Below are 13,360 nucleotides of genomic sequence, written 5' to 3' on the forward strand. Positions count from 1 at the left end.
CATATGTACTCGATATAATGTACATCTTATATTTCAAATCGCGTTGATTCTTTTTTTATTTGTGGATAATTTCGCGATTACATTCATTTATAATTAATAATGTAATTTATTACTTACCGAAATCGTTTTCCATTGCTGCTGCTCGCTGCTCGATCTGCTACAGAAATGACAAGCGGAAGGTAGAGGCGATCGCGACTCGTACAAAACAATGTAGAGTCGCGTTCGTTTTGTGACTTTTGCGTATTATTTATTACATAAAATATATGTGATATATTATTTGATTAAAATTGATCAAATCTGTGTAAAGTGATGTGATATTTTGTGTAAATAAACGTCTTTTATACGTTTTATTAAGTAACCACGTCGGTAAGGAAACTGAAACGGTCTCAACTGTAAGTTTTTTATAAACTATCCGTTTTCTTCTAATTAAAATTTTTAATTGATGTAAATATGTGCGATTCAAATGTGTTACAAAAAAAATATAAGCAAAGCGTTTTAGAAGCTTGGCTTAACGATAATCGATGTAAATCCTGGATACAAAAAGTACCATTAAATGATAGTGTTTTTCATTGTACTGTATGTCAAAAAAATTTTGCTTGTAACACAAACATTTCTAGACACGCGGATTCTGTAGGTCATAAAAATAATCTTAAAGAAAACATTCCTGGAAATGATCATAAAGAAAACATTTCTGGTTTCTTAAATAAAGAAAATGTGAACTCACAAAAAAATAATTCAAAGACATATAAATTTAACAACCAATGGTTGGAAATAGAATCATTTCAACTATGGTTACGCAAATCACATGACGACAAATTATTTTTTTGCTCGTTTTGTGAAAAACATATGTCTGCCAGATTGTCAAGTATTTATGATCATGCAGAATCCGCATCACATGTAGCATTAGCTAAAACCAAAAATGTAGAACATACTGAAACAAACGATGATATCAAAATGACAGACGAATGTTTATCGTTTAAGAAACGAAAGAAAGCAGCAGAAATTCGATTTGCTGCGTTTATTGTTGAAAAAATATTGCGCTTCAAACAGCATCAGAAATTCTTAGATTATTCAAAGAAATAGGAAAAGATTTAGACGTATTACAAAGAATGACAATGGGTCGAACTAAGTGTCAGAAGATACTTTGTAATGTGTATTATGTCCCGTTGAAACAGATCGTGTGGTCGACATTATAAAAAATAATAAATTTTCTATTTTTATTCACGAAACGTCAGACATTTCTAATCAGAAATGGATGACGTTCTTTGTTCGATATGTTCATCCTGAAACATTAAACGTTTGCTCGCAATTAGTGAAATTAATTGATATTGACGCAAAAGATTGCAGTGCGGAAAAATTATTTGACGCGTTTAAAGCTAAAATGTAAAAGTTTAAAATTTCATTTTTAAATATTATTGCCTTGTCATGTAACAATGCGCACATCATGACAGGCAAATATTTATCATTTAAACAGAAGCTTGGGGAAATTTGTAAACATTTATTAACATTTTCATGTCCGTGTCATTCCGCTGCTCTGGTTGCAAATAATGCTTGCGAGAAAATTCCTGACTATTGCGAGGAATTCGTAAAAAAAATAGCAAATTATGTTAGCAGTAGTCCCAAGCGATCTGCTATTTTTTGAAGAATTTCGCAAATGTTTTCAGGAAACAAATCGAAAACTCCTAAAGTTGGCCAACACACGATGGCTTTCTCGGCATTCATGTATTGAAAAACTTCTAGAATTTTGGGATAGTATCAATTATTTTTTAATTGACATAACAACAAATGAGAACACAAATTTAGGAGAATACTTTATTATCTGTGATGCGAAAACCTGAAGTCAAAGCATATTTATTATTTTTACAATATATTTTAAATTTTTTTAATTCTTATAATGCATGTTTTCAAGCTTTGGAAACTAGAATACAGGAGTTGCAACCCGAATCACAAAAATTCTTATATAATATTTGTAAAAATTATATAAATCCAAAGCTTTTGCAATATATAAATAATAATAATTTCAATTTTTCTAATAAAGACAATCACAAATCTTTTAACAAAAATACATTTAGGAAGTGATTGTGAAAAATATATTGAAGAATTGATTGTGAAAGGGCATGCAGGCGTAATTTCTAATATTAGAGAAAATTGCTTACAATTTTATGTTACTGCTGCCCAAGAAATTTGTAAAAGACTACCAATAAATAATCTATTCTTATCAAAATTAAAAGTTTTTAAATCGGACATAGCTTTATTTGATAGTAACAGAGAAACTTCTTTTAATGATGTTTCTTTTGTCGCTCAAACTTTTAGTGCGTTTGACGACAATAGTTTGAAAAAAGAATGGTTTGCTTTACATCAAGGTTTCACGCAAGCAGAAAAAAATTCTCTGACAAAATTAACGTTTGATGAAATGTGGACACAAATTTTTCACCGTACTCATCAATATCCCAATTTGAAGTCTCTCGTGAATACTGTGAGATCACTGCCAAATTCGAATGTCGATTCAGAAAGAATCTTTTCCTTTTTACCAGATATAAAAACAAAAAAAGTTTTAAGATTATGGATCTATAAAATAGGATTTTTCTTTTCGTTATTTAAATATAGAAAATAAAAATTTATACATGTTAATTAACAATATGTATTACAAAAAATATTTTATGTATATTAGTTCACATATTTACATATAGTTTTATTTTTTTAATATGAATAGGACAAATATCACATTTTAGATGCAAATAATGTTATTAAGTAATTGACTCATACATATATTAAATATTATATGTCTTTTAAATTTTAAGTATTCGTAATTATACGATAAGTTTATTTACGTATTTGAAAAAAAGTTTAATATTAACAAATATATATATTTATTATATTAATATTCTAAAATCTTTTTATGACTTCACTGTTAATATTCTAAAATCTTTTTATGACTTTACTGTTAAATGTCATATTAATAATTTATACAAATATGTTATGTATATATCTTATTTTAATAATATCATGACTTTTTACAAGATTACAAAACTGCGTTTCTATATTCAATGCCAGTACTCAACATCTATACTTCACGTTACATGTGTTATAGATTACCACTACTGGCAGTGAATATCGGAATGCAGTCTAACAACGAAAAGCGTTGGCATATGTAACAAGCGCGTTACGTGCGTTGCCTCGTGGTCGGCTTGGTGGAAAAGAGACAGAACATACTATTTCTGCACTCTTCCATGAGCTGACAGTCGAGCGTGACGTCACGCACACGGACGCGGCTCTCGCTTGTATGCGTACGAGGCAGCGAACCCCCACCAGTCTCCACCGCTTTGATGCTCTCGATGCTGTCCTGCACGAAGGCTGCGTTCGGGGAGCACGCTATCAGCGCTATTGCGTCATTCTATCTTTGTTTTACATCTAATGAGCAATAAAGATAGAATGATGCAACAGTGCTGATAGTGCGCTCCCCGAAAGCAACCGAAATGGCATCTCTGGCCTGCGCGCAAACCGTCGCTAGGTGCGTTTCGACAAATCTCTAGGTGAGTGCGCCTTAAGGTATTTTCTCAGAAACGTCGTTCCGTATCCCAAAATCTCGATTAACTGGTGTCACACACAAAAGGTTACCTGTTTTAGAACATATAAGCCTCTTGCACCATGCGAGGGAATAGTGATAGCGATAAGCAATAGACACAGAATTCCAACTCGTCGGAAACTTTATGGCTATTGCTTATTCCGTTTTCTGATCTGCATTGATACACGTGTATTTTTGTATGTTAGATTCCGCTGTTCCTACCGTTATTTATAAATATAAACTCTTTAAAACTGGTGTTATTTCTATCGCTATCGCTATTTCTTCCATTGTGCAAGAGGCTATATACTGAAAGAGGCAAGCTAACTTGCCGTTGTCCGCAACATCTATCTATCCTTGTCTGTACATGGTACCACAATACGCATGCGTCAAGTATGTTGTATGTGTGTATGCATACAAGCTAGAACATATATATACCTTCTTAAGGCCATCACACATAAAATTACGTAAGATCGTAAGACGTAGCCGTAAGAAAATTGACCAATCAGAATGTATTTTATATTTTCATCACTTTTGGACATAAATTTCTGATTCAATCTCCTTACTGCTACGTCTTACGGTCTTAAGTAATTTTATGTATGATGGTCTTTAGTCGGTTATCCTCTCACGCAAGCGTATTGAAAGATTTTGGGAGCTTTCCAGCTACGTACACAGGCGACACTGTGTAACACAATGTTCATTAGTGTGAGAAAGAGGATATCAAGGTATTTCACTCACACTAATGGACACTGTGTTACACAGTGCCTGTGTACGTAACTGGAAAGCGCCCAGTGTCGCCTGTGTACGTAACTGGAAAGCACCCATTGTCTTACTACATTCCTAGCTTTTACACTAGACTCTCAACGAAAACAAAACTTGTTATCTTTTTACTTATAAGATAATAATAATGATAATAATAAAAAATTAAAATTTTTCTTTTTCTAGGTCCTGTCATCACACGCACATCCGAACTATTATCACTTGACGGAGTACAACTGGCCGCCGCTACTCAACCAAGTTAACAGGTAATAATAATAATAAGTAAACAAAAATCAATTCCAAGTATTTTGAAACGAACATAAAACATATCATATTCTTAAGCAGACGCTATGTAGTTAACATGACCAACAAACAAGAACTAAAACCGAAAACACTGTTAACCCCACTAAACCTATTACTCGTGCTGGACTTAAAGTGAATGCAAACACTGGATTTTTCATAGCCATCTTAAATCTACTAAAAACAACTTTATAATTGTTTTACTTTTACAAACCATAAACGCAAAGTGGAATACAAAGTCTTAATTGTGCTACTAACGGATCATATGAATATAATTTATATACTTATGCATACGCGTATACCAAAACTAGTAAAGCCTCTAAATAATAAAATACAATACTAACATAAATAAAACGATAAATATATCATAATCAGACGTGGTTAACGCACCATCGTCTCGTTTTAATTTTAAGAGTTACCTAAGCTCACAGCTCTTCTGAGAAGTTCCGCCAAAAAGTGACGCGCCCAATCGGCCACTATCTTTCCGCTGAATTCTGCCTCCCAAGCCGCCTGCGCTCTCATCATTCTGATTTTGAAGGTGACGCCGGGGTTCCCGTTTGTTCCAGCGTTTTTTGTGTCAATACCAGACTCCCCGATCTACTTCGGTGTGTTGACATTGGCAGTGTTTGATGTCTTCATTACTTCCGTTTCGAAAATATTGCTCTCGCAAGCCTGTTGTGTCTGGCGTTTTTGTAATTCAATTTTGCTTCTGCGTTGTCGGACTATGGATATCAGAGCTTGTTTTTCAGCTAGAACTTTTTCTGACTCTTCTACTGATTTAACGTAGAAGCGATAATTCTCCTTCAGTTTGTCGTCCTTCAACGCTGTCATCATCTCATCTTGTTCTAGTATTAATCTCCTGTAGTGTGTAAGCTCACCGAAATTTCGAAGTCCGGTAATCAAATTTAAACTAGCCTGTCGGCCCAACGCCGCCGATATTAACGCCGTATCTTCTACGACGATAAACATTTCAGATAATTCGACGCCCGCCACAGTGAAGTCCACCTTCATCGTACGCCTCGCCGGTGCAAAGTTCTCGACATCCCCTTCAGTCAGCACCACTCGAGACGTGGATTCTGGGTATTGAAGTAGGCATTCACATAAGTCGCGCGACAGTACATTTACTTCGGATTCTTTGTTTATTTGCAACATGAATCTACAATTCACCACCGACGCGATTATTTCTGGTCTTTCCAGTACGCGATCTAATACCGCGCACGCTTTATAATAGTTTTCGGAAAATACAATAGGATTGTTAGGAAACACTGATTCTCCGTCGTCCGGTTCTCCCTCGGACATATCGATCAGTTTCATCGTATCCTGTGAGTCACTAGTTAAATAGTCTTCTCTATTAATATCAACGACGTCCAATACACAGATATCGTCGCCACTAGTATCTTTGTTTCTCTTCTTTCTTTTCTTCAAATATTGTAGTAGTCTATAGTGTCGTTCCATCTTTTCTTTGGATGGATTGCAGGCTTGTTCGTAGTTCGACATTGTCTTAATTTCTTCGTCAACGTCGTTTTCATAAATTGCTTGATAAGTACGTTTAACTTTCTTCCTTTTGCTAATTCTTTGTTTTTTCTGTTTCAGATCCGGTTTGTCGTGAGAGTCATCTTCCGTCCGTTGGGTTCTTCGACGCCGCTTAGGACATCGCTGGATTTTATCTTCCCCGTCCTTGTGGAAATCATCGTAGGAATTGTCATAGAATCTCCTCACAAGTAAGTTTTCTACATGTAAGCAATTAGATTTAGGATCAATACGTAATAGCTTTTGCAGAACTTTGCAGATCCTTTTGTCCTTCTTAATCTCTTGTTTTTTATTCTCTATCCGCTTCTTCAGCATAGATAATAAGGCTGCTTTTCTCACACGGATTTCTTCCTCCTTAGCCGCCGCGACTTTTAACCTTTGACACGCCTCTTGATCTCCAACTGCTATCTGCTCTCGGAGAAGTTCGTCTTGCTCTGCCATATTCGACTTTTGCTCTGCAAACAATAATTAAGTGAGATTCTATTATTTGGATCGTTTCACGGCTCAGCGCCACTGAAATCAGCGCTGGTCTTTAATGACGACGGAAAGTGATGCCACAATAAAGTCCGTTTAAACTATGCGTTTAGCCGGGGCATCTTGCGTCGATACACCGGACACCGCTGTTAGGGACATGGATTCAGGATATTGTAACAGACACTCGCATAAATCGCATCACATTTTATTCACATTTGTCATCTAGTATTAGTTTAAACTTGTAATCTAAGATAGACGCTACTTCCGGTTTATCGTGTACTTTTTATGTAAAAAGATCTCTAAGAGTTTGGTCATACGCGATAAGTTTTTGATAAATCGCCTATCCCAATTTATCAGCTCCAAAAACGACTAAAGTTGTTTTTTGTTCTCGGTCTTTCAAACAGCGTCTCTAGTGTCTTGATTAATCGAAGCTTTTATTTCAGAAAAGATATATCCTAGAAATATAACTTCGCGCTGTAACCAGCTTTTCTCAGCTTTCCGAGAACATATTCGAGATATTCTAAGTGTTCTTTGCATAAATTAGACGCGATTAAAATATCGTCTAGGTATACGATTAGAAAATCTAAACTGTGATCGTTTAACGCCAAGTTCATTGCTCGCGAAAAGGATGAACTCGAGGTCTTAAGCCCAAATGGCAACTTTCTGAAAACGTAAGTCTGATTATTGTATATAAAGCCTGTATATTTTTGACTTTCCTCGTCTAAGGGAATCTGTCAAAACGCTTGCGTAACGTTTAACGTCGTGAAATATTTTCTGTGGCCTATTCGTTGAAAGACTTCTTCTATCGACGAAGATTGCGCGTGATCGTTCGACATACGTTTATTAAGTTCCCTCGCGTTCAGATACAGTCTGATTTGGCCATTTTTGTTAACAACCGCCACTAATGAGTTTGTGTATTGTGTAGGTGAATTCCTACGAAGAATTCCGTCATTCTCCAATTCGTTAATATACTTTGTAACCGCTTCGCGATGTACTTCAGGAATCGGGTAAATTTTAGCCTTAAACGATGCTTTCGAGTTCACTTTATTTTATGTACGTAGTGATTTACGCATCTGATGCCTTTTTTAAAGATATCTTGGTTTTCCGTCAAAATTTCTGTTACCTGTGCGTTAGCTTCTTCCCTATAGTATAGACGTTTTATTGTCGCGACGTGCGCGACTTCCTCTAAGGAGAGTTGCACGTATTCTCCGGTGCAATTGATTATTGCGCGGTGTCTTGCAAGAAACACCATTCCTAGTATTATTTCGTAAGGTAACTTTTTCATAATGTAAAATTCAATAACGTATACCTTATCGTTAATGACAACATCTAACGCTGTTTTGAACGCGATTGGCTCACTTCGATCGGTAAAAGCGCCTCTAACAGTGAAACAATTAATTGGTATTATAGTTATATCCGCGTTAAGAGAATATTTTGTCACAAATCTTTAGAAATACTGTTAATTTGCGCTCAGTGTTAATCAACGCTTTAATTAAATTTTTTTGTACCAATTCTAACTTTGAGTATTGCGCTAACTTTATTACAAATTTTATTCAGCTTGTAACCTTGGAATTCCTCCAGGTCTTTAATAATTTCATCTGTCCTTAATAAAATTTTTCGAAACTCCCCGCCAGAATATGACGATCAACAATCAAAACTGCTACTGTCGGTCGAGTTTATAACCATCATCTTGGCGCGGGATTTCGTCTTAGCCGCTGCTTTCGTCTTACCCATTGGTTTAAACTTCGTTTCGCGAATCTTAGATGTATTTGGCTTATAAGCTTCTTACGCGCTCTAGAATCGTCCTCGTCGCTACTGGGATACTCGATAATAGGTTCTGGATCAGGTTGTTGACTGGGTTGATATTCATCTTTGCGTTGCGCGCCACTATCACGCTTAACATATCGTTCTTACGAATTACTTCTGCGGTGTATCTGCCGCGATGTGAACAATCAGTTAACATATCTCGATCTCGTCCTGACCTCCGCTAATTTTGATTATTTCCGGCGATTTTAGGGTCGCTTGTGCGTTTCTTACCCCGATTGGAATATTTATTGCCGCTTAACCTTTGTTTGGTCTTTATATATTGAATAACCGTGTCTGCGTGCATCAAATCGATTAAGTCATTAATTTTCATTACTCCCGGTCTGATCAGTAACGTGTTTTGCGAATCAAAATGTCTCGAGATACACGATATAAACTCGCGATCCGACATTGATGAGTCTAACGACTGTGACAAACGCGACAACTTCAAAACATATTTGGATAAAGTTTTATTTTTATTTGGATCGTATTTACCCATATATATCCTTTAACATACACGGCTTTGTACGGATTCATTCCAGAATCTCTGTAAAAACTGATTTTTCATCTCGTCATAAGAATCGAAATCGTACGCATCGAACCAACTTGTCACTATACCGGTCAAGCAACGCGGAAAATGTGAAAATCATTCAGCCGGACCTACTCTTTTGCGAATCGCTAATGTTTTCATATTGTTTCAGGAATGCAACTGGATTAAAGTCTGTTTCTTTCCCGCTGAACTTTAAGTCTTGAAAAGGATTGACCAACCATTTTCTTTTAGGTAAACAAAATAGTGGACATCCGTAAGGTACCATTTGTGAGTTATATTCAATTAACGATTTATTTATATTATTACGATTTGCATTCGCATTGTGTCTTTATCTTCAGATACTTTCCGAGTTTCGTCTAAACGATCGTTCCTATTGTTGCCCGTTGCTCCCAACCAGAAAGCAAGAGGGACAAAGTCTACTCATTAAAGTAGCTACTTGCGTCCGTAATTCATACATCATTTTTTGCATTACTATAGCCGAGTATATTTCATGAGACTTGTTTGTCGCAGGGTCTTCGCGTACCGGGACCTTAAACGTCACTGCGCTTGGAAACGCACCAGTTCTCTGACAACTGCACTTCGCGTTTCTCGCGGTGGTGCTTCGAATGTGATGTCCATTAAACTTTTTGCGCTTGCCGTGGGTTGCGGGACTTCAACGGCTTTAATCGCCTCGTCGTCAGAAATTGTTTTGTCTGTTTTATGTTTATCCTTAGGCGTTCTAATAGTCGCCATTTCAAGGTAAGTACGAATTTAATCACAAATTGTTTTATTAACATCTTTAATTTTTATTTTCAGGTAATTCGGAATTACCCAAACAGGTATCAACAATTAGACTAATTACGATTATTAACGCGAAGTTTAGCAAGTATCGTATTTTATTTCAGCTCGCTTATCTTCTGTTTTGATCCTATCCTCTAACTTTTGACAAGCTCCTTATGAAATTAATACTAATTTTTCTTGTCTGATGCAGGTCACCGAGAGACTTCATGGAATTCCACTGAAGATGCCGAATCAGCTTAAAGTATTATAACCTATTTACTCTTATTAAATCGTTTTAACATACCTAATTTATAAACGTTGATCTTACTTACGCGTTTAATTGTTACTCTTAACGTTACTTAATCACTTCTTAATGTTTTAATACGAGCTTACAGTTTAACCGAGCTTTATCAATTAAATCAACTTGTTTCAAGTTTTACGGTTACCTATCAAATGGATTTATATCTCTAATTGTCTTAGTACCAAACATCCGATCAACAAAAACTTTGAAACTTAATTTTTCCAAGTGCAATCAATTGTTAAGGACTTTTGACACAGCCGTTTGATACGCAATAAAGCTTGGCTTAAAGTTAAAGATCTACTAGTTGGCTTTAACGATGGATTATAGATATAATTAAAATTTTCAAATAAATGCAAAATTCAACTCTGAAGTATTCGCTTAGACCTTACAAGTCATGAGAAAACCATTTATTTTCACTAAGAACGTACTTCTGGTTTTAGAAAATTTTCCCAATTAACCTCCGGTTTCGACTCATTGCATGTCTAGTTTAGCTCTAGCTGAAGCTATACGTTTAATTTCAGGTCAATCGGACCATGAAGTTTCGAGACATTCAATTTTACAACTAAGCTTCGAGTTATGAATTAAGGAAAATTTTTTCTCTGATATTTGTTAATTAAAGGTAGCGATCAACATACGCTATATTTCAGCTCTTACCTTCGGACTATAAGTCACATAGAAATTTGAAAGTTTAATTTTTTAACAAACTTTTTTGCTGCAGTAATTTTCAACTAAGGTTGCTGGTTCTAACCATGTGATTTGTTTTACTGTAAGAGTAGTAGTTTACTTTTAGATCTAAATTTCAACTTAAACTTTATTGCGCTGAGTTATTGGACTTCTAAATAGACCGTTTATGCAAAAATTTTTCACTGAAGATGAACAAAACTAATTGTCAAGTAAACAATGTTTTTACAACTCTGACATCCTCTAGATCAAATGCGCAAAAGCGGTGCAAGAATGTTTTTTACTGATCAATTGTTATTAACAATAGAGTGATGAGCGGTCAATATCTTTTGATCCCTTATTTGCCTTTGTGTAAAAATTTCTCTTTGATATATTGTTATCGTGATGATGCAATCTATAAATCTGTTTGAACCAGCACGGTTTGGTGCGTATATGAAAAAAACTCAAGATGTATATATGGCTGTCTTTTTTTAAATTGCTAACGTACGACATACATGCAACATTAAGTAGCCGCTCGTCCTGCCGCCATTTCGGTTAATCGCAATGTCTGGTTGTATGTCCTTGTTAATGCAAGTTCAAAAGAAGCCAAGGCATGCACAAGATGGCGTTGTTTAACGACAAAGACCAGCACCTTCACTGTGACCGAGGTTAAATATACTTGCAGTTGGATACTCACGTTTCGATGTTCTTTATTACGATCGTCAGGTATTTTCGCCTCCAAATACTAAGGATGATTATTGCTCTTATTGCAGGAACTTTCGAGTGTATCCAACGGGATCGACGTCAAGGCGAAGATATCATAAATAACTGGCCAAAACACTAACAGTGTCCAACAAATAGAACATGTATTTAATAAAATATTACATTGAATAAATGAGTAGTATGTATATATATAATGTTGGTAATGCACTACGCACTTATGCACAGAATTAATCCGGCTAGTAAGCGATACAGATTTTTTTAACGCCACGTAACTTACCTAACGTTCCACACTCTACGAGCATCTGTATACGACTACTTATAGCAGCTCAGTGTTGCAAACTCTGGCCGGCTAGCACCGAGAGCCATAGATCATAGATGCCAGATCGGAGACTCAGTAAGCATGCAACAGCAAGTAGAGGGGATACGCACACGGACACGGCTGTCGCCTGTGTGCGTATCCCCTCCACTTGCTGTTGCATGCTTACTGAGTCTCCGATCTGGCATCTATGCCGAGAGCACTGAGGCAGTGTTCACAGTTTTAGCTTCCTTACAGCATGTTGAAGCGGTGGAAGGGATGCGCACAACAACAGCGAATTTTACCTGCATAAACTCGCTGCTGTTGTGCGCATCCCTTCCATCGCTTCAGCATGCTGTAAGGAAGCTAAAACTGTGAACACTGGTGGTGGAAGCCACTGGGAGCACGCATACGGTCTGTTCTACAATACAGTCATAAGCCGTAAGTTGTAAGACATTGATCAATCGCAATTAATTATTCTTTTGTAATTGATCTGTGATTGGTCAATTTTTTACGACTTACAGCATACGACAGTATTGTCGAACAGGCTTACAGCCTGTTCTACAATACAGTCGTAAGCCGTAAGTCGTAAGAAATTTACTAATCACAATCGATTATTCTTCTGTGATTTGTCTGTGATTGGTAGAACAAACCTACAAGCGAGACCGCCGCTCACAGCCGTGGCTAGTCGCGTATCTTCGCAATGAGAGGCACGAGGCCCGAGAAAGGGAGACGCACAAAGTCCAAATATGGGCATAGATGGTCGAGCGTTATTATGCGCAGGCGCATCTACCAAATGAGTGCGAGCGAGACGAAGCATTGAAAAGAACGCGAGAAAGAGAAATGCCCAAACGTGCTTGAATGTTCACCGCATGCGCACAAAGCAGCTGGAGAGAGAGGCTACTATATTGTCTGCACCGTAACGGTGAGCTTCAGGTCGGCACNGTACTAGCAGAGAGAAACCTGAGAGCGGCCATCCTATTGTAATTTTTTACGACGGTTTCAGCCGCTGGTTTTAGNCGTATTTCCACAAAAGTGGAACTCAAAGGCCGTTCTACATTAAACGCAAGTNGCAGATCTCGTGGAATTGACCAATTGCAGAGTCAAATCAGCCAATCGACCAACGTGATTGATCAGTTCCACGAGACCTGCGACTTGAGTTTCATGGAGAACGGCCTTTGAGTTCCACTTTTGTGGAAATACGGCTAAAACGAGCGGCTGAAACCGTCGTAAAAAATTACTATAGGATGGCCGCTCTCAGGTTTCTCTCTGCTATAGGTAACGATGGCTGTGTTTCAAAATTCACTGCCAGCGCTAAAGATCTATAGTTTAAGTCACATATATTATACAATTCTAGCACTGGCAGCGTGCTGGCAGTAAATTTGGAACATAACCGATGTATGTTTGCGCGCCAAAACCAGGCGTAACCGTAAAACCTATGTCACACTACGGATTAGGATTGAGATTGGATTGCAATTTGGCCAATCAGAGAGAAGATCACTAAACTTAGGATTAATTTTCTTTTTTCTAATTGGTCAAATTTCAATCTAATCTCAATCCCAATCCGTAGTGTGACATAGGCTTAACGTTAATCGGGACCGGCTGTATTAAGAGCCGTCTACAATGGAGAGTTGTAGGCCGTAA

The 13,360-nt window shown here is 36.8% G+C and overlaps 1 protein-coding gene across 1 annotated transcript; it reads right to left on the reverse strand.

Annotated features, from left to right (window-relative positions):
* Positions 1-5,194: 5,194 nt before the first annotated feature.
* Positions 5,195-11,725, reverse strand: LOC109858559. Its single transcript, XM_020435957.1, has 3 exons — positions 11,699-11,725; positions 11,396-11,538; positions 5,195-6,606 (listed from the first exon to the last, which is right to left on the reverse strand). The coding sequence occupies exon 3, from the start codon at positions 6,590-6,592 to the stop codon at positions 5,219-5,221; it is 1,374 nt and encodes a 457-aa protein (XP_020291546.1). The 5' UTR covers positions 6,593-6,606; positions 11,396-11,538; positions 11,699-11,725; the 3' UTR covers positions 5,195-5,218.
* Between the last annotated feature and the right edge of the window lie 1,635 nt (positions 11,726-13,360).

The sequence above is a fragment of the Pseudomyrmex gracilis genome, unplaced genomic scaffold, assembly GCF_002006095.1.
Source record: "Pseudomyrmex gracilis isolate BER0280 unplaced genomic scaffold, ASM200609v1 scaffold_213, whole genome shotgun sequence".
In the NCBI taxonomy this organism is placed as follows: domain Eukaryota; kingdom Metazoa; phylum Arthropoda; class Insecta; order Hymenoptera; family Formicidae; genus Pseudomyrmex; species Pseudomyrmex gracilis.